Source organism: Bos indicus x Bos taurus, chromosome 8, assembly GCF_003369695.1.
Source record: "Bos indicus x Bos taurus breed Angus x Brahman F1 hybrid chromosome 8, Bos_hybrid_MaternalHap_v2.0, whole genome shotgun sequence".
NCBI lineage: Eukaryota > Metazoa > Chordata > Mammalia > Artiodactyla > Bovidae > Bos > Bos indicus x Bos taurus.
Window position 1 is genome coordinate 31,316,254 of NC_040083.1, and position 22,680 is coordinate 31,338,933.

Consider the following 22,680-nt stretch of genomic DNA (forward strand, 5'->3'; position numbering starts at 1 on the left):
CCCCACAGGTCTTACCTCACAAGTGGGTTAGGAGTGAGAACAAAATGGCACAATTCATGAAACCTATGTACAGTTCCAACTGGTACATTGTACTAATCCAATAAATGCCAGGTGACATAATAAAATATTATTGTGTAAAACAAGAAACATGAAATCCACACATGTTAAATTCTGTAAGTGTATATATGCCTATATATGCAGGCAAAGACATAGAGGAAACACCCAAGAGGATTCACACCAAATTGCCAGCAGTAGTTTCCCTTGGGGTCAGGAATAACAGGGAAGATGTGTTAAAGGTAGGTGAAAAGGGACTTTTGTTTTCCTTTATATAATATTTCTGAAAGTTTTATAATAAGAAAGCATATATTTAAGTTCAAAAGGAAAAAATAATATTTTAAAGGGATACCTAAATATCCACTGGTAGTTGTGTGATGAAATTATTCTAAAAATGTCCATTCACAATAAATGCACACTTCATGGTGCTGAGATATAGCGCTGTTTGGGAATAATTTGGATCCAGCAGATACCCAGTGGTTCTTGTTTGAATGAATGGCTGGGAAACCACTTATGGTGACCTAGTCAAATTATTAACCCCTGTGAGCCATAGCTTCCTTATCTGTAAAATTAATATAATAAATATTGAGCACAGTATTTATCCCCTTTTTTCAAAGGAGAGTTACTTGAGTTTTATTTTAAAGACTGAGACTTTTGAAATGTATGTTTGAAAATATAATTTTTCCTTATGAAATTCTGTAACTAGTTTACATTGAGCACAGTTTGGATCAAGGTGTTTTGAGCACACATCTGTAAAGTCCTGGCAGGTGTAAGGATTTCTCATTTCTACTACTTTCTAGTGAGTTATCTAAGAGCCAAGCTTAATTTCAGAGAATGTCTCAGGGAACTAAAATGCTACCAGTGTTAAGTTTTTAAAACTCCAAGTCATGAACACAATCAAGCTCCAGTATTGAACTCCGAAGTTAAGGCAGGGCATTAATTCACCAGCAGCTTTTGTAGAAAAGTATTTATGGGGATGTTGGTGATGGTAGCAAAAAGAGAGGGTACAACTGCTGGAAACAAGCTGATTTTAAACATGTTCATCCAAATCTTGGTTGTTTCTAGACAGATGTCTTTAGTTCTTATTCCTCCTTGGAGGGCTTATGTTAAATAACCACACAGTTTAACTCATTTTGTAAATTCTAGAAGACAATCACACATGTACATTTAAACCTGAGTGTCAACACGGGCACCAGGGTTCTCTAAAGGGTGAAATGTAGCAACACGGGTTTAAAGCTCAGACTCTGACCCCAACCTAGCTTATCCCCACTCTCTCAGTAGTTTTGAGCATTAACAGCAAGCCTCAATGCTTTATCTATAAAAATATTTGTGAATAATATATTTAGTTATGATTATTATAAGAATGGGATAGTACATATAACTGTTAAAACTTACACAGTGCCTTCTACATAGAAAAGACTCACGATAAGTAACCAAATACTAGTCTCGATTCCTCAGATTTCCTAAAGAAATTAAGTTCTACAATTCTTTATGCTACTATATTTTGCTTGCATTAAAGCTGGGGAAAGGCTTCGCAGGTTTCTTCTTTGCTTTTTATGGAAAGGCAGTCTCTGTGGAAGATCTGATGATGAGAAGTGCTATGATGGTCAGTCTGATAGAAGAGGTGCCCACACTATCATCAGTCCCATCAAGGACTCTCTGTGTACGATCAACAGAACAGCCATGTAATTGACAGAACACATATTACTGTCATCATTCTTACTGCTCTAGGATGCATCAATAATAGCTGATTTCTTTTTTATATTATTTCATTGGATTCTTACAATGCCTTATGAGAGATGCTTTAATCACTATGTTAACAGAAAGCAGAGTCCTAGAGTAGTTCTATAACTTGCAGATGCCACATAGCAGTGAGTGAAAGAGCCAAGATTAGAATGAGGGTTGCTGAGAACGGGACAGGCCCTCCCACCAGGGAAGATGGACTAAAAGTCTCTGCAAGAACAGGGTTCAGGGCCTTGGCAGGCTGGTGGGCCCAGTGGTTTGTCTGCACCCTGACTTGCTCTAGGCTTGACTGGAAATCCCAGCTTGTCCGATTCCAAAGTTTACGAAGGTTCCACCGAACCAGAGTTTCACCACTTGAGTAGTGACTGAACAAGCTTTAAAAGACAATCAAAAAGGAATGTTCTTCAAAGAACTGCCCCCGCGCCCCCCTGCAAAAAAATAACAACTTGTCAGGGATCCCAGAGATTCCAGCCATGAATCACAGTTTCAGAAGTAGTATCTTCAAAAACTAAAGTCTTATGTGAGAAAGTGTTTTAATTATGATTCATTACCATAAAATAGAAGGTAAACTGAATGTTTTTATGCTACCAAGGAAGTAAACATAATCTTTTATGAGAAGTTAAAAAATCCTCATAAAGTTTGTGGTCTCTCAAGACTGAAGCAGTATGGTTGTACAACTTGAATGAAAGGTAATTCTTTCCATCTGATGTACATTCCTGGGGACAGGGCAGGGCTCATCAGTTCTTTGATAGGTTACTTTTTTTTAACTTGTGCATACATCCTCTGAATTCTATGTGTTTCTAGCAAAGAAAAACTACTACCTTTGCCTACACTGCTGTCAGTTTTAAGCCACTGTGTAAGGAAACACATACCAACATAATTTATTAGATTAAGTATAATAACATTCCATGTGCAAAATAACAGAAGAAGCTACTGTTTAGGAATCAGATTTTCTCATCTCTTTGATGTCTTTATCACTAATATTTAGCCCTTAATTTGCATGGCTATCAGCACTTTTAATTCCTTGTACAAGACACGTTTGCCACGAGAAATCTCCTGAGCTTTATCTTTTAATCTCAGCAGTTATGTCCGATTTCCACTATGGCTTGCTGACATATTGGTTTGTAATCTTTCTCTGGCAAAATTATATCCCTGTTTTATCTTTTCAGCTGTCTTGTGAACTCATCAAGGAAAATGCCTTCCATGTTATGACTTCTCAAGTTTATACCCAAGAGTTTTACATAAAGTTTTGTCCAACTGAAAGAAAAAAAAAAAAACACTACATGATAAAACAGTAACAATACTACTGAAACAGTATTATGGAACAAATGATAGAAATCTCCTAGCCTAATTTGAAACATGTCCAAAGCAATTGTGAAATTAATTTAATGAAATTATGATCACTTTTTGAGGAAATATAAAGTAACTTTATTTTTTATTACAAAATAGACAAACCATTTGTTATGAGAAGGGGCATGGAAAAGATAAGAGAAAGTATTGATAAAAACCAAATACAATTCTATCCTTTTCAAAAATTTTCAATTTATGTTCCAGTATTATTATGTGCCTTGTATTTATGTGTGTTTGTATCTAACTCTGGGTATTATCTAGAAAACATTATTAAAGCGAGAGTTGAAGAAAGGTAGGGTATTTGAATGATTTAATAGTAAGACAAATAACTAACTTGAAATTGTTTATCCCTCACTATTACACAGCTGCAACAGTAGTTGCTAAAATATGGGATGAAGAAACAATATTTTCAGATTAGTCGTTCTTAATGGCGCAGCATTTACCATTCCAGCATGACAGAATTGACTAAAATTCCAAAAATCTGGGATGTGGCATAGATAGATAGTATATACTTCATTCAGTATACTTTGTTGTTCTGAACAGCAATTATCTAGGAAAGCAAACTTGGGTGGGTCCATTAGATCCCTTCTAACTCCAGACTCTGATTCTTGAGTGGTTACCATTATAATCTTATACATTCCAAAATTTTTCCAGAGTAAATCAACGCACATAACGTTCAGTCTTAAACTAGAGGTATGGTACAGATGTTATTGAGATAACACTAAAATCCCTGGAACATCTTGTTAAAGAAAACTGCAGTATAAAATTTACCGCTAACTGGTAAACACAGATTTTGACAGAGATTATTTACATTTATTAGAAAAATATTTCAGATATTATGTGACATTCTAAAACTTAGAACAGTATTTGACAAGCAATATTTAAAGTCTTATTCTTAAGAAAGCTTTGCAAGTGGAGTCTGCATAGATAGTAGAATGAAAAGTCCAAATACAGGACAGAGCCTGCAAAGACTGACTTTTTAAAGTAAGCATTTTGTACTAAATCCCCAATGTCTCAAGGCAGGCCTGGTACAGTGTTGGCAGTTAATAAATATTTGTTGGTTATTGAATGAACCAATATCTGAAACTACCCAGGACATGACATCATGATGATTTCTTTTTGTTGGTCCTTTAAGTACTGTAAGGGTTGTGACTTATCATAGATTTATAAAAATTATTCTGTATTTTGAAGATAATTTATTGGGATGCAGACTAGAATGGGGGAAAAGCATAGTACATGGAGTCAGATGATATGCATTCAAATTGTGATTCTGTTTACTAATTAGCTATGTGACCCTAGCCTGTTTTCTCAACCACCTCTAAGCCACAATGATCTCATTCCCAAAATGTGAAGACACTTTTTTCTCAGTTATGACCTGAGGCTCAAATAATATGACAGATAGTAAAACACTCTGTGAAACTGAAGAGCAGTGAAAAACTACTACTGGGCAGACTTTGCACAAGACATCAGACATCTACTTCCAATTTTGTTGTAAATTTCCTATATGTATTCCTGCATTTGCTTATTGTATTGTCAAATTTCCTTATCTCTAAATTGAAAAATATTTTACCCATTGGGAAAATGTGCTCCCTCTCAAAAATATCCTGATTGTTACTTTGAATTTGCCCTACTGTATCAAATATATGGGCTTCCCTGGTGGCTCAGTGGTAAAGAATCCACCTGCAAATGCAAGAGACATGGGTTCCATCCCTGCGTCGGGAAGATCCCCTGGAGAAGGAAATGGCAACCCACTCTGGTATTCTTGCCTAGGAGATCCCATGGACAGAGGAACCTGGTGGGCTACAGTCTATAGGGCCACAGAAGAGTCAGACATGACTTAGCCACTAAAACAAAAACAGCAGCAATCAAATATATGCCTGAAAATTTTCTTTTCCAATATTTTCCTTCCGACACTCTTCCTTCCCACATGAACATGTGCTATTCATGTTTCTAACAAGAGTATCAAGGTTAAGAAGTTTGGCCACAAAAATAGCTCCTCCCCACTTCAATCTCTTTCATCTTCCTTCCTTTACACCTGAGTCTCACAGAGCTCTAAGAGCTTTGATTGTAATATTTACAGATAAGAGTTAAGGTAATGATTCACAAAACCATAAAAGGAGATGAGAGAGAGACAATGAGAAAACCAGGTGCGTGTCAAGAACTTAAAGTGTTGAGATTCTATCTTAGAAAAGTCTATGGTGCCTTTTGTCAATGGTTAGCACATACATTTTAATAGGAAAAGAAGGAAGTCTTAATTCCTGCAAGTGTCCAGAAAGTATTGTACAAGGCTAAGGTGTTTCATAGGAAGGGGTTCTGGGGGCAGGAGCCAAGCCTGATAATTCCAGATCATCCAGAAGAAAAATCTGTGAACACAAAGTAATGAGCATAAAATGTGGGTCAGGCATAAGTCCAAACAGGCTGACTCAGTGCTCACAAGAGAGGGCAGAAAAGAACATACAACTCACAGAGGCCTCACCCCAACTTCTCTCCAGGAGGATGCTAGAAGGAGACAGAAAGAACAGAAAGGAACTACATCTGTTCCACATTTATAACAAAAGGGCCAAGTCTACATAAAAACAAATATGTTGCTTTGCAATTGTGCTGAAGCTGGAGGTTTTAGCACCCACAAGAGTTACATACAATGGGGGAAAATTATCTCATTGGCAGGGAATATACCTGTTTTTGATTCCTTCCCTCTAAACTCCCATGGCCAGTGTCAGTGTTATCATTTGCTCAGTGGAGACCTTTATTAGAGGACAAAGTTGAAGATAAAAACATCTGATCTGGCATAAATTCTCCCAGAGGCATAGATAGCTATGCTTCATATAGGAAATATAGTCAATTTAATAATCTGCCCCTGCTGTTGTTGCTGTTTCTGTTTGTTATTTTTTAATGTATTTACTTATATAACATAGTCATCATATATAGCCAGATCTGGCTTGGGAAAACAGATTTTTATGAAGCAGCCATGAAATTAAAAGACGCTTTCTCCTTGGAAGGAAAGTTATGACCAACCTAGATAGTATATTCAAAAGCAGAGACATTACTTTGCCAACAAAGGTTTGTCTAGTCAAGGCTATGGTTTTTCCTGTGGTCATGTATGAATGTGAGAGTTGGACTGTGAAGAAGTCTGAGCGCCGAAGAATTGATGCTTTTGAACTGTGGTGTTGGAGAAGACTCTTGACAGTCCCTTGGACTGCAAGGAGATCCAACCAGTCCATTCTAAAGGAGATCAGCCCTGGGATTTCTTTGGAAGGAATGATGCTAAAGCTGAAACTCCAGTACTTTGGCCACCTCATGCAAAGAGCTGACTCATTGGAAAAGACTCTGATGCTGGGAGGGATTGGGGGCAGGAAGAGAAGGGGACGACAGAGGATGAGATGGCTGGATGGCATCACTGACTCGATGGACGTGAGTCTGAGTGAACTCCGGGAGTTGGTGATGGACAGGGAGGCTTGGCATGCTGCGATTCATGGGGTCGCAGAGAGTCCAACACGACTGAGCGACTGATCTGATCTGATCTGGTAACATTTTCATGGAGAAAAATAAATAAGGCTAGAAAATACCTTTCATTGAAAAATAACAATTTTCTAAAAATCTTACAAAATTCTTCAGTACACTTGGCTTGATATACTATTAATATAAATAATTAATGGTGAGTGCAAGAGATTTGAGAGCCCTAAATGGCAACCCACTCCAGTGTTCTTGCCTGGAGAATCCCAGGGATGGGGGAGCCCGGTGGGCTGCCGTCTACAGGGTCTGCACAGTCAGACACAATTAAAGTGACTTAGCAGCAGCAGGAGCAGCAAATAGGCTCCTTGAACTTTTATGTTGTGTATTTTGAGCACCTGATTAGTTACCAGATATAGTAAATGTGCTTACTGAATAATTATTGAGTAATATGTATAACCTGTGGTGTGTGTATATATTTAGTGAAACATAGTAAGAGTGAATAGAGTAATGATATCTTTGCATTACATATATATACATGCATACATAGAACTATGTATGTATGAATCTCTACATGTTTGCTTTCCACATCTGGTGCATTCTAGTTGGGAAGAAAATGGATACTTGAGGCATAAAAAGTAAAGTTCTTAAGTAGACCAGTTTAAGAGATCTTAAAAGCGGTTTTTGGAGCCCTTGTGTTGACAGTGTGGTAAAAATTCTGAACGTAGGACATGATCTCTGAAGAATGGCTTTTTGTACAAATATGTTTGCCAAGATTACTTTATGCTTTGGAATTTATTCCCTCCCAGAGTTCCAACTGCAAAAAGAGAGGAGCTAGGGTAACACTACGGGTTACTTCTTTTTCATGCAAAGCCCCTATAGATAGGATGTATGTAGAAGTGGCTGAGGCTTCTGTTGTTACTTTCCTCCTTTCCAAGCTGGTGGGAAATGCGGTTTTGTTGTGTGGTCATCTTAAAAGGATTTGGGAAGGAATCATTTCCTCCAACCAGTTCATTGTAAAAAATAAACCAAGGTCCAGAGAGGTTAAGTAATTTGCCCGAGTTCACAGCAAGTAAATAAAGTGTCTCTCTCTAAGTACATCCGGAATAACAAGTATTCTAGGACCCCTGTTAGCCCCATTGTCCTATTCTTAGGCTAACGTTTGCAAACAGCACAGAAAACAATTGCAGATTGAGGACTGGGGGCGGGGGGAAGGGTAGGAAGTGGTTATTAGCAAATCCCTGGGCCTGGGGATCACCTGCTCTTTCGGATCAACCGTGAAACAAGCTATTCATAAGGACATCGAGGACGACTGAGCCATTGTTTTCAGAACCAGCAGTGGAGAATCAGCTCCACGGTGGCTTTGGGGGGGGTTGCACCAAAGGGCGGGAGCAGTAGTGGTGTAAAAGGAGTGAGCCAGGAAGAAGGGCTGCAGGGACCCCGCCGCGCCACCTTTCGGCAAACCAGGAAGTGTTTTTGCAATAAGCGCAATGGACCGACCCACGTTTCGAAACGAAAGTGTGAACGGCAGACAGCAGGCCCCAGTTGGGTGCAGTAACTGCAGACCCTCGGGTGGGTTTATGCCTGGGAGGCTGTGGACCGGCAGCTGAATGGTCAGAGCCGGTAGCAGCGAGTTGGCTTCAGAAAGTACACAGAGCAGGGCAGGCTTTCCCGTCTTAGCGAACTGCGACTGAGCAAAGTCTCCGGTAAACAAGCTTCCTGCAGCTACATCCATATGCGCGCCCGCTGCGCGCCCCTCTCACCAGTGTTTCCGATGCACCCAGCCCTCTGCTCGGCCGCCCCAGTTGCCCTCTCTCCCCTGCCCCACCTCCCGGGTCTTGCTTCCCAGGTTCCCACTCCCACAGCCGGCGCACCACACTCACCATCTCTTGCCTGAGGAGGTGAATCTTGGTTTCCAGCCTCTCCAGGGTGCTACTGGAGTGGCTGGGTCGTGGGGAGCCAGAGGTTGGGGAGGATGAAGAGGAGGACGACAAGGAGAGAGGGAAACTGCAGCAGCTGCTGCTGCTGCTGCAACCGCTGCCGCTGCCCCCGCTCCCCCCTCCGGGGTCTCTGTCCCTCTCCGGGGGAACCGGCTCCTCCCCACGGAGCGAGCGCACTAGGCTCTCGGGCACTTTGCGTCCCAGCTTCAGCTCGATGTCTCTGAGGTCGGGCAGCGGGCCGTCTTCCATGACTTTTCAAGAACGATGAAAATGGTAATAAAATACTACGGATGAGAGTCAGCAGCGGCCTCCAAGGCTGCCTGGAGATCGACACACCCCTCCCAAGCCCGGGTGTCTATCCTCCGTGGTTCAAACGCACTGTCCACTCCATAGCCGCCTGCGCGCAGTTTAAGTCCTGAAATCCACACAGGACGCGGCGGGTCGCAGCCGCAGTTCCCGGGGCGCTGTGACTCGCCCAGCACTTATAAGATTATAAAGCCCTCTTCATCCTCTTCCTTTTTGGCCACCCCACTGCAAAGTTGAGTTAATTGATATTGCAGAGAGGGGGAAATTCCGAGTGCTAGAGACCAAAAGACAAGAGAGGGAAATGTCTGTTTCAGCTCAATGGGGGAAAAATTCACGTTATAAAACTGTCCATTCACATCCCAGCGCCATTCACCAACTGCCCATCTGGTACCATGCGACACAAAATAATGATGTGGCCACACTCCAGGGTTGTTTCATTTCCCAGCCATATGTCTTCAAGCTTTTGGTATATCCTGGATTATCAGAAATAATTTCTGATCCATGAGAGAGGAGGTCTGACGTGTGCACAGACACATTAAAAAAAAAAAAAAAGTTTGCTTAACAGGAGTTTAACGGCTTTCTCAAGGCTGCAGAAATCCCCTTCTTCCCATTTAGGCTGTTAGATCCAAGTCATTGTGTTCCCCCAAGCCTCAGAAACTTTAAACTCTGCTGGCAGGTGGACCAAACCAGGGCCAACCCTTGTACCGTAAAGCATAGGCAAGAAGAGCAACAGAAAATTTCCCACCCCTGCTGCTCCCTGTAGTTTCAACGTCCTGTTTTAGTTGAAAGCACTTTGATTAGACTTAAAGGTTCAGTTTTTCAAAATTGCCGGGTAACTACAACTTCTAGAACTGGTAACAAATACTAGAGGCAGAAAAATGTCTTTAACTGTAGTATTCCCCCTCCCTCATCTTCCTATATGGCAAAAATTTTGCTTCAGAGAAGCCTTTCCTAATAATTTTGTACTAATGTAAGGTGTAATAATTCCACCAAAAGTTCATTGAGAGTGTGCAACCAAAGTTAATTGTCTTATCAAACGTTACGCTATGGCAGCACAAGCAGATGTGAAAAATTAAATAGCCAGAATAACCTATATGATTACTGAGTGGTAGATTTTAAAAGGGGAAAGTTGCTGATATACTTTTACCTTAATTATGGAGGAAGAATATTGAATCTAACTAGTAAAAAGTTGTCTTTGGTAATTTATCTTTTTTTTTTTTTCCCCAGCTATTTAAAAGAAACCCAAAGCATGCCATCTATGGATCTGAGACACTTCTACCAAATAAGTTATTATGAACTCTGTGGATTATAGTCTTGATTTAACATTGAATTTGTATTAAGAATCTTCAAGCAGAGGGTACTGTTTTTCAGTCTGCTAAACTAATATTTGGGATTCCATTAGGATTTTTCAAAATAGGGACCCCTCTCTTTCTGGGATAAATAAGTACTTGTGTTCTTGGTCTTTCCCAGAGACATCGCTCAGGTTTTACACTTATGAGAACATGGGCAGGTACATCTCAGAGTATGTTTTTAAGCAGAGCCATATCCAAGAAGCCTAAGGATAGAAAATAGGCCTTCTGAGTAAAGTATTTCATATCGGGGAGAAAGTTGCTAAAGTTCTCTTGTCAGCATGTCAGAAATTATAGGTTATTTCTTCTCTTAAAAAGAAAAAAAAAAAAAGCTGTAAATTAAGTGACCCAATCAAAGGGGAAGAAAACTAAATCTCAACTCACTGATAAAACTTCATGCTTTGTCCTAAATTTGGAAAACCACAAGTTCATTGGGTAGGAATTATAATGAAGGGGTTTTTTACTTAAAAAAAATTTTTTTTTTTTGTCATAAAGCCCTTACAAAGTTCAGCATAGGGCTGGTTGTGAAAAGGAGCATATAAACACAGTATCTAACTTGAACTTGGTCCATAAAAATAGTTTATTTTAAAATTATCATCGATGTAACTGTATAAAAGAGGAACACCTCTTTGCTGTGAGTCACAGACAGTAAAATGTGTGTTTGGTACTGAAGGTAATTAAAAAATAGAAAATGTTTTTTTTCTGTTTTAGATTTCTGCAGAGAAAGCATCTCCAAAAGAAAAAATATGATCTATATGTAAATTAATACTTTGTGCCAGTGCAATATAAAACAAACAAAAACTTTTTAGGAAAAGTTTAATTATGTTACACCTTTAAAATTTCTCAACTTAATGCCTAATGACATTTTAGTTTAAAATAGAGATGTTTTGAATGCCAAAATGATCATTTTCAAAACATGTTAGAATCACAGTAGTCTTAGTAGGCTACCAATAGATTGTATGAACCCTGTCACTACTGTTTTATTTGGTTTGATCTGAGGACATTCCTTACCCAAAATGTTCAAAAATAAGGGTCTTTTTTACTTTTGGGTCTTGAGAATATTTTGTTTTCAAGATTTTTCTATGATGAAAAAACATGTGTGAGAGCTTTAACTAATTGTTGTTAGCCCTATATCACACACTGATTTGGGGGATTAGTTGACAAGAACTGCAGTACTGGGTCTAGGATGCCGGCTGAGGAGGAAGTAGGGTCATCAACAAGAAGAGGGCACATGGTGAGTAAAGCGGAAAAAAAATGGGAAGGAAAAACTCTTCAGAGCAATTTTCTTTTTTTTCTGTATTTCACTAAGCCCTCAGTCTTAGCAGTGCTGACTTCCTACTCCTGCTTTTCTCATCCATCTCCAACCACCTCTTATTTCCATAATTGATTGCATCTTCCAGCAACAACCTAAATTCAGGATGTTTCCCCAAGGCCTAATATATTGAAAAGTAAAATCCTAAAAGTTAAAGTTAGGGTTACTGTATTATTTGTAATATAATTTTCTGGACCCAGACTACTTTATTATATACATCCTTTATCTGACTGCATTATATATGAACTGTATTTGCCTTTTGTCCGTTTAAATGCCTAAGGAATCTAGGACTTCCCTGGTGGTTCAGATGGTAAAGAATCCACCTGCAATGCAGGAGACCTGAGTTTGATCCCTGGGTAGGGAAGATCCCCTGGAGAAGGGAATGGCAAAACACTTGGTATTCTGGCCTGAAGAATTTCATGGACAGAGGAGTCTGGTAGGCTACCGTCCATGGAGTTGCAAAGAGTCAGACACGACTGAGCGACTAGCTAGGAGACTAAGAATGGTCATTAAACTATGGGGAACTTTAAGAGACTGGGTTTCTTCCCCAGTTGGATTCTGTTCACAGAGAAAGAAAGAGAGCCTCTTATATATTATCATTTTAAAAAATCCAGTATCTAATGAAGTGGGAACATTGTTGAACTCAGATGACAAATTTTAAAACAATGCCTCAGTCACAAAAACAGAGTGATGTGATCTAAGCTTCACACATTCCACCCTTAGAACACTTCCTGGTATGAGACAGTGTTTAGAGCAAAAGTACACTCTCTAAGACTGTGTATGTTGTGAGTAATGTCACTCTTTAATCTGCTGCTGGCCTTGTGGTGAAAGGGAAAAAAAATTTAAAAAGTCCTTCTACCTTCTCTCTGTCACTGACTGGAAGTTTTCAGCTTTCCCAGCTCTGCTGGCACAGAGTTCAAGGATTAGGACAAAGTCTCTAACCTGAGATTCCACTCCCCACAGTTCAGAGGAATATCAAGCAGTCAACAGCCTCAGGTTACCTTTAATAATTTTAGGAAATATCTGTTATATTTAATGGGTGTGGGGTTCTTTAAATCTTTATTTTAAATGTGTAGAGGTGGTGTTCCTCTTTGTTGTTGTTGTTCAGCTGATTATGTGTTTAACAAGGAAGTTGTCATAGCAAAACTGAAGACTGTTGATCTTATAGTGGAATTACATATCTGCTAAAGCTGCAAAGATTTTTCCCTGCCTGTTTATTGTCATTCAATTTGTGTATAATTTTGTAGCTGAGTTGGATCTGTTTAACTAAGTAAAATCATCTGGTTTGTTACCAACTTGAACAACTTATACATGTGTATGCTCTATATATCCATCTAATATATTTCTGAAATATCTCTTCCCAAGAAGCACAGATCCTTTAAATAGTACTCTGATTGGAATCTAATTAATATTTATAACCAGAGCTAAACACTATCCTGAGAGGTTCACTAGACAATACTAAAAGTAGGTCACCAGCATTTAAGTCTGTCTTATCCCCTCTTCATAATCCCTGTCAAATCTCTCTGCCTTCATTGTTTGTAATAGAGTCTTTTATTTCCTTTTACTTGATGTCCTAAACTCTGAATTTCTACCGCTCTTTTCTTCTATAGCCATCCCAGTTTGAATGGACTTAAAGGTTGTTTCAGTGGAGTGCCGCTAAATGTTTACAATTAGCTGTTTGAAAATATAGAAATAGCTGACTTGTAGCTTTTGACAGTTTTCATGGCGTAAATATTTCCACCACAGCTGATTTCAAGCTTCCAGTGTGAGTTGGAAAAAAATGGGCCGTAGTACATTTTTTTCCCTACTGTTTCCACCGAACAGATAAATTGACATAAATAGCGTCAAGAGCACGGATTGTAGTAAAGTGTAGTCAAATAATTAGGAAGTGATGAGTTTTGACATTCATTACCTTTGTCTTAGTATAATTCACCTAATTTTAAGCTTATACAATGTAATTTTAAAAATTATGGCTGTGTTATCAATTGGCTTACAAAATTCCAATTGGTTGCTATAAACTGGTATGGGCTGGCTCCAGTATACCTGTGTCTCATAAAATCTTGGGGGATGATCATTAATTATAGTTAAGAGATAAAAACTAAAACAAGAGAAAGCAGTGAAGCTTTAAATCTAAGGGCTTGGAAAAGTGGTAATGGGGAAGTGAGTCCTGAAGTTGGAGCCAAAAGTTTAGAGGACTCATAAAACTCTGTTGGTTTCCTGGAGCTGCTTAACAACACAGACGGAGTGGCTTGAAACAAAATTGTCTTACAGTTCTGAGAATAAGAAGTCCAAAATCAAGGCTGACAGAGCCATAATGCCTCTGGAGAGTTTGGGAAATGATCCTTCCTCGCCTCTTTCAGCTTCTGGTAGCCCTGCACATTCCTTGGATAGCATAACTCCAATCTCTGCCTCAGTCATCACGTGGGTATCCTCCTTCTGTGTCTGTATCTCAATTTCTCTCTGCTTGTAGGAGGTCAGTCATTTGGGGTCAAGGACCCATCCTACTCAAGTATATCTTCACTTAGCAAATTAAAACGGTAACAACTGTATCCCCAAATAAAGTCACATTCTGAGGGATGATTCTTCCAACTCCCAGAGATACTGAAGGACAGGGGAGCCTGGTGTGCTGCAGTCCATGGGGTTACAAAGAGTTGAACATGACTACGTGACTAAACAATAGCAACGGGGGTGTGATAGGGCTAGTATTTCAACATAGCTTTTCCAGCGACACAGTTCAACCCATAACACTGTGAAATAATGTCTGGTCTTACAGATTTGCTTCAGGCATGAGGCTGTGAATCATATGAAAGAACTGGAAGTTTATTTTTATTTGGTAGTTTTTTATATTTGGTAGTGATGTATAGAGGTCACCTTAAAGGTGGAAAGCCACAGAAAGGAAATAGTTAAAGGACTCTTTCCCTTCTATTAATAATCACTTATGAGTTAGATAATAACAGCTATTAGCTTTTATAGACTAGGAAACTTTGATCACTGAAACATCCTGATCTTGAAATGGCATAGTCTTTGACATAATTCATACAATCCACTTTTGATATCTTTCATCCAATACCTTGACAATTTCTGAAATTGAATTTGAGGTGGGCTCTAATAGTGTATGCTGCTGCTGCTAAGTCAATTCAGTCGTGTCCGACTCCGTGCAACCCCACAGATGGCAGCCCACCAGGCTCCCCCGTCCCTTGGATTCTCCAGGCAAGAACACTGGAGTGGGTTGCCATTGCCTTATAACACTAAAACATAAAGAGGGCACTAGTGGTAAAGAACCCACTTGCCAATGCATGAGACTTAAGATACGTGGGTTAGATCCCTGGGTCAGGAAGATCTCCTGGAGAATGAATTGGCAACCCATCCAGGACTCTTGCCTGAAGAATCCCAAGGACAGAAGAGTCTGGTAGGCTACATTTCTTCGAGTTGCAAAGGGTTAGACACAACTAAGCAACTTAGCACCAGCAAAACATAAAAGGACTAAATAAATATCATCTTTCTATGTCCTAGCTTAGAGGCAAACTTATAAATTTGATTTGAAAATGATTTGATAAATTTTATTTGAAATATTGGTTTTATAGAACACGGAAGATAAGCTTATCGAACTAGAACCTCAATCACGGTAGAAAAAAGCAATGGTGAATGCTCACAGAGAGGAGAATGTCCAGAAAGTTTACAGAGAGCTATGCTTTTACACAAAGATTTCAACCTGTAGATGTGGCTTATGCCATAGAATTTGAAACTGGATGCACGGCTTCAGGGTCAGTGCCCATTTCTGGCAATGTCCTATGAATATCTCAATTCCTATCTGTATTTTAGGCTTCTCAGATCAGATCAGATCAGATCAGTCGCTCAGTCGTGTCTGACTCTTTGCGACCCCATGAATCGCAGCACGCCAGGCCTCCCTGTCCATCACCAACTCCCGGAGTTCACTCAGACTCATGTCCATCGAGTCAGTGATGCCATCCAGCCATCTCATCCTCTGTCATCCCCTTCTCCTCCTGCCCCCAATCCCTCCCAGCATCAGAGTCTTTTCCAAGGAGTCAACTCTTCGCATGAGGTGGCCAAAGTACTGGAGTTTCAGCTTTAGCATCATTCCTTCCAAAGAAATCCCAGGGCTGATCTTCAGAATGGACTGGTTGGATCTCCTTGCAGTCCAAGGGACTCTCAAGAGTCTTCTCCAACACCACAGTTCAAAAGCATCAATTCTTCGGTGCTCAGCCTTCTTCACAGTCCAACTCTCACATCCATACATGACCACAGGAAAAACCATAGCCTTGACTAGACGGACCTTTGTTGGCAAAGTAATGTCTGCTTTTGAATATGCTATCTACGTTGGTCATAACTTTCCTTCCAAGAAGTAAGCGTCTTTTAATTTCATGGCTGCAGTCACCATCTATAGTGATTTTGGAGCCCAGAAAAATAAAGTCGGACACTGTTTCCACTGTTTCCCCATCTATTTCTCATGAAGTGGTGGGACCGGATGCCATGATCTTCGTTTTCTGAATGTTGAGCTTTAAACCAACTTTTTCACTCTCCACTTTCACTTTCATCAAGAGGTTTTTGAATTCCTCTTCACTTTCTGCCATAAGGGTGGTGTCATCTGCATATCTGAGGTTATTGATATTTCTCCCAGCAATCTTGATTCCAGCTTGTGCTTCTTCCAGTCCAGTGTTTTTCATGATGTACTCTGCATAGAAGTTAAATAAACAGGGTGACAATATACAGCCTTGATGAACTCTTTTTTCTATTTGGAACCAGTCAGTTGTTCCATGTCCAGTTCTAACTGTTGCTTCCTGACCTGCATATAGGTTTCTTAACAGGCAGGTCAGGTGGTCTGGTATTCCCATCTCTTTCAGAATTTCCCACAGTTTATTGTGATCCACAGAGTCAAAGGCTTTGGCATAGTCAATAAAGCAGAATTAGATGTTTTCCTGGAACTCTCTTGCTTTTTCCATGATCCAGTGGATGTTGGCAATTTGATCTCTGGTTCCTCTGCCTTTTCTAAAACCAGCTTGAACATCAGGAAGTTCACGGTTCACATATTGCTGAAGCCTGGCTTGGAGAATTTTGAGCATTACTTTACTAGCGTGTGAGATGAGTGCAATTGTGCGGTAGTTTGAGCATTCTTTGGCATTGCCTTTATTTAGGATTGGAATGAAAACTGACCTTTTCCAGTCCTGTGGCCACTGCTGAGTTTTCCAAATTTGCTGGCATACTGAGTGCAGCATTTTAGTTTCTCCTTATTCTTAGGGTTATAAGTACAGATGGAAAAGCAAAAATGCCTTTCAAAAGCATGGGAGGAAGAGAATGAGGAAAACAAGTTTTATGCATTTTTTTAATTTCAAAAAGATCATAAAGATTCTATATAAACACACACATAGGGTTAGTTAGTATTATTTGGTAGTGAAAACTCAAGAACTTCTCATAGTAGATTTATAGATCTTAGTCTTAGGACTTAAGAGCATTACTCAACAGTTGAAATGAAAACCTTGCTGCATGGAGAGTCAGAGAGAGAGAGAATGTGATTTTCTTTCAGAAGTCTGTATGATTCAATGAGAATACTTATATGACCATAATAAGACATATTGAGCATATGCGTCTTTATAAAAGATAAATACTGTAATTACATCTTTAAATATTAAGGCTGAAAGTTACTGGTTATAACACCCATTTAATAAATCAAGCAAGAACCTTTTTGGAGTTTTAAAAAGCACTTTTAAATCAGAGCAGCACAAATCACAGTGAAAAAGTGGAGAATGTATCTGTTCTATATGTCTGCATCTACAGCAGAAACTAACACAACATTGTAAAGCAACTATATCCCAACAAAAAAGTAATTAACAATAATTTAAAAATAAAGAGGAAACTCTGAAGAAAAACTGGCTAAAGGAATAAGTGTTATATGTTAGACATTATTTTGTGAGATTCTTTACATGTTTTGTATCATTTAATCCTCAAACCAACCCAGAGAAGCAAATGTTATTAACCCTGATCTCGTAAGATTCATTTGAGGCTACAAGAGGTGAAACCACTCACCTAATGTTCTAAGAGCATAAGTGGGAAAGCTGGGATTTGCCCTCAGCTCTACTGACTCCCAGGGTTTCCCTGGTGGCTCAGCTGGTAAGGAATCCGCCTGCAATGTGAGAGACATGAGTTTGATCCCTGGGTTGGCAGAATCCCCTGGAAAAGGAAACAGCTACCCACTCTGTCCTGTAGAACTCCATGGACTGTTCCATGGAGTCACAGAGCCAGACAGGACTGAGCAACTTTCACTTTCATCAGTTCAGTTCAGTCCCTCAGTCGTGTTCGACTCTTTGCGACCCCATGAATCGCAGCATGCCAGGCCTCCCTGTAAATCACCAACTCCCGGAGTTCACTCAGACTCACATCCATCGAGTCGGTGATGCCATCCAGCCATCTCATCCTCTGTCGTCCCCTTCTCCTCCTGCCCCCAACCCCTCCCAGCATCAGAATCTTTTCCAATGAGTCAACTCTTCGAATGAGGTGGCCAAAGTACTGGAGTTTCAGCTTTAGCATCATTCCTTCCAAAGAAATCCCAGGGCTGATCTCCTTCCGAATGGACTGGTTGGATCTCCTTGCAGTCCCAGGGACTCAAGTCTTCTCCAACACCACAGTTCAAAAGCATCAATTCTTTGGTGCTCAGCCTTCTTCACAGTCCAACTCTCACATCCATACATGACCACTGGAAAAACCATAGCCTTGACTAGATGGACCTTTGTTGGCAAAGTCATGTCTCTGCTTTTGAATATGCTATCTAGGTTGGTCATAACTTTCCTTCAGAGGAGTAAGCATCTCTTAATTTCATGGCTACAATCACCATCTGTATTTGACTTTGGAGCCCCCAAAAATAAAGTCTGACACTGTTTCCAGTGTTTCCCCATCTATTTCCCATGAAGTGATGGGACCAGATGCCATGATCTTCGTTTTCTGAATGTTGAGCTTTAAGCAACTTATTCACTGTCCTCTTTCACTTTCATCAAGAGGCTTTTTAGTTCCTCTTCTCTTTCTGCCATAAGGGTGGTGTCATCTGCATATCTGAGGTTATTGATATTTCTTATGGCAATCTTGATTCCAGCTTGTGCTTCTTCCAAGCTTGTGCTTCTTCCAGCCCAGCATTTCTGACTCCCAAACTCCTATTGCTTCCATGTTTTATATTTTGAAGATAGGCATTAGCCGTCTTTCAGTATGGGTTCCACTGCTACCCATATATTTTTAAGAAACCAACATTGAATTAGTGCTTCCTATGTTCTTAGAAAAACTCATATTCCAAATGAGATAGAGTTAAAAAGTAAAACAGATTAGAAAAAATAAAAGTGCATTCATGGGAGATTCATTTACAGTGCATCATTAGGGAGCATTAGGGTGTTCTGGAATGCTGTTCCCATTCTCTGCCTTTGATTTCAAATGAATTATTACTCCCTCCTCTAGCATGGAGCTGGAGTTTGAGGCTGAATCTGGCACTTCATGGAGTGCCAGATTTGAATAGATGTGGGAATTAATTATTTGGTTCACAAAGTGATGGCCTATAAGAAATGATAGACATGGGCAAGCAGAGAGGTCATAAAAACGTGCTGTCTGAAAGCTTGTGCAATAGTCAGTGCTGGGCAGAAAGGTTTACGACCTTTTGTCCAGGGAGTCTGCTCTTTTCCAGTGTGATGTGACAACCGCTTAGGGCAATGCAAATTCACAGGGGTTAGAAAAAGCCCAAGGCCCCCAGCCATTCCAGAAGATGAAAGGCAACTGAGGTGGCCTGGCTCAATCTCTTCTTTTTGCACTCATTTTATACCCAACCCACGTGGTGTAGCTGGTTTTGCAGTAGCTGATCCTGCTTTCCAAAAGCTTTGGCTTATTGCCTGAGGTTATACTTTGGTACTTCAAACATGCCCTGGTTTGATTTAAGAACATTGCTCAATTCTATGTAAATTTCAGTATGCTGTACCAGAAACACTTCAAATTTGAATTGAGTTTGCATCAGTGCTGGTCCTTAGGAGTCAGTGGAAATGATGTGATCCTAAATATCTGAGGTACTATAGGCCAAGATGTGGTCTCAGAAAGAGAGAAGGAGGGAAAGAAAAAAAGGGGGGAAAAAAGGATGGGTAGTGGAAACTGGGGGAGAGGAATAGCGTTTCTGACAGGTGCACACCTCGCAATTCCACGCAGACAGTGAAGATCGCTCTTGTAACAGCAACCAGTTTCATCTGACAGCTGTGGAGAAATGGGGAGCAGAAACACCTTTCATTCTCATCCTCTCAGTTTTGGTTTTGTGCTACAAATGATTTAAGGAGATAATAGGATTCTGAAAAGACAAATTTTGAGTAGGATTATTGCCTGATATAACCTGGAATGCCATAGTTAAAAGCAGACTACGTGTGACATAAAATAATGGGTTCTCTATGTTTTTAGTAAATGATCTAGCAAAGTTATCTTCCCACAGCACTAGCACTGAACTTTATTATTTTCTCTTTCACATTCCCATTCAAATATGTTAACTAGAAAGGAATTCATCTATGAATGTTCAGGAACCCTTTAGCCTGGTTTGTTTGTGCCATGTTGGGTAGCAAATAACTTGGTAGGGGTACTTGAGAGATGGGATAATATTATGGGAAGGGTCCAAAGCCATAAATGGAGTATAGGGACTTGGTTTGAAGTCCTGTGTCTGGAGGAGAGATAGATGAGTGTCTGGGTACATGTATCTGGATATACATGAGGAAAAGAGAGTTGAGAGGAGATGGGTCATCAGATACAAGTGCCGATGCTACAGTTTCCCTGTGGTCATCCATGAATGTACATGCCTTACATGTTAAAGTCTCTTGGCCATCAAATCTGTAATTCTGTTTATATGAATGATTTCTTAACTTACAAGAAAACTGCATGTTTTATCTTAGTAAACTTGTATCACTTATTCATCTTCATTTCCTTAGCATAATATGAGCATTGTAAATTGAATTATTTTTGGTTCTTGTGTGAGATCCATAATATATAGTGATCCATAATATATAGTTATACCATAGAGTTTATTCATTTCTTCAACATGCCGTCAACTCCAGACAGACTCCTAGGCATTTGGGTCAGAGATTCACTGAAAAAGAATGGCTTAGTTGACATATAACCTGGCATTACATCATTCTGAATTGTGTATGAATAGGGATTATAAAAAAACATTTGCTAGTTGGCCAGAATGTAGCCTCCCTTTTATAGAAGTTAAGTTTCCTGGTGTAATGTAATATCTTCGCTTTGTATTATGGTACCTTTCCTAATTATATGTGTACTTCGTTTAAAAGAGTGTAGAAGGGCCAAACCATATTTGACTAAGAAGGCTTCAGTGCACATTATTTGAACAAGCATGTTTATGTAGCTATAGAAATATGAAAAAGAACAGAAAATAATTAGATGAAACTATATTCTTTTAATCAATTCCCACTTGTACAACACTAAGATTTTTTCCTCCCTTATGTTTCTGCTCTCCAACTAAGCTTTCCTTTGCCATTAATTTTTTTTTACAGTTTCGTTCATAATTTTATTGTGTTCTACTTCTATTTCAATGACAAAGGAATGATATTTGGAAATGTCAACTATGACTCCTTCTGAAATCCAAAAGAGAGGGGATATATGTATATGTATGGATGATTCACCTTACTGTACAGTAGAAACTAACACAACATTATAAAGCAAATACACTTCAGTGAAATTAATTTGTTAAAATATGTAAATAAATAAGACTCCCTCCCTTGTTCCCTTTCCCCACAGCTCTTTTCAGTTCTTCCCTGTCACTTTTTCTCCATTCTTCCTCATTTTTATCTCATTTCTCCTTTCCCTATCCTGGTTGCTAGCACTTCTCTCTCTCCCTCTTGCTCTCCTTTCTTCCATTTTCTCTCTTTAATCCTTAGATTTAAAGACTGAAAACAGTTAGTGGTGTCTCATGCTGATTCAGGCTGATCTAACACTGTTTCCTTTTAATAATGTTCGTTAGTGTTTACTGAGTACTTGCTTATATTTCATCTTATCTTCACAACTCTAGGAGGTGGGTGTTCTTACGGTGCCCATGTTACAATGTGTGGCTTAGTTAACTTCAGCTGTTTTCCTGTGGCCACACAGCTAGGAGCTGTGTTTTATCTCAAGATAAATGCTCTTCTGATTCCAGAGTCCATGCACTTAACTTAATCATTATTGAATGCTTTCCCTTTTCATCAAAGGCCTGTGATCAGGTCCCTTGCTTCTATTTGATGCTATCTCCTTGTAGACTGGTGTAACTCGGCTGTGTACCCCTGTCACTCATAACTACTTTCTCCCTCTTCTACCCTCCCAATGTACCTGTCCTTGTGTTTGCTGAAGCTTGTAGAACAAATCAGTTAAATGAGTTGGGGTGTCTTGTTCTTACTTTATAGTTAGGAAAATAGGGGTAGGCGCTTGGTTGGCAAGGGAAAATTAAGTCTATCCTAGGATATGGGGGTTTTTTTTTTTTAGAAAATTACTCCTATGTTCACTGCAGTTTTATCTTCCATCTCTTTGAAAGTAGATATGGGTGAGGAACAACCTCTGTAAGACCCTAGAAAGAGCAGATAAACCACGTCTATGTGAATCAGGCAAAAATGTATACCTCTGCCTTAGATCCTGAATTTATAACTTACATAAGATTTGACAATAACCAAGAAATCGAACTAGCACGATCTATTTTATCCTAACAGCATTGTAATTATAACAGGAATTTATGTGCTTTTAAAAATATTTTAGGAAACTTAAATACCCAGAAATGTTAAATGACCTAATGAAAACAATAATTCAACAAGTATCTTCTTCATGCTCTGCACAGAGCCAGAGTCTTTGCTTATTTTATCTCAACTATGATGTTCTTTCTACTACTTCATGCTACATAAAATCAGCATGTCTCAAATTTGTCATATTCTTCAAGCTAGCTATTTCTGTACATCCTTATTTTAATTTGTGCTGTGTTGTACTCAGTCGCTCAGTTGTGTCCAATTCCTTGTGACCCCATAGACTGTAGCCCGCTAGGCTTCTCTGGTCCATGGGGATTCTCCAGACAAGAACACTAGAGTGGGTTGCCATGCTCCTCCAGGGGATCTTCCCAACCCAAGGATCAAACCCAGGTCTCCCATATTGCAGGCAGATTCTTTACTGTCTGAGCCACCAG

General features: G+C 39.6%; 1 protein-coding gene across 1 annotated transcript in view; it reads right to left on the minus strand.

Moving 5' to 3' along the window:
* The window catches only part of LURAP1L (leucine rich adaptor protein 1 like), a 55,808-nt gene extending 46,326 nt beyond the window's left edge, over positions 1-9,482 (minus strand). The window contains exon 1 of the mRNA XM_027549253.1: positions 8,481-9,482. Within this exon, the coding sequence (XP_027405054.1) occupies positions 8,481-8,786 (306 nt within the window). The 5' untranslated portion in view covers positions 8,787-9,482. The remainder of the gene's footprint in view (positions 1-8,480) is intronic.
* Positions 9,483-22,680: the final 13,198 nt, after the last annotated feature.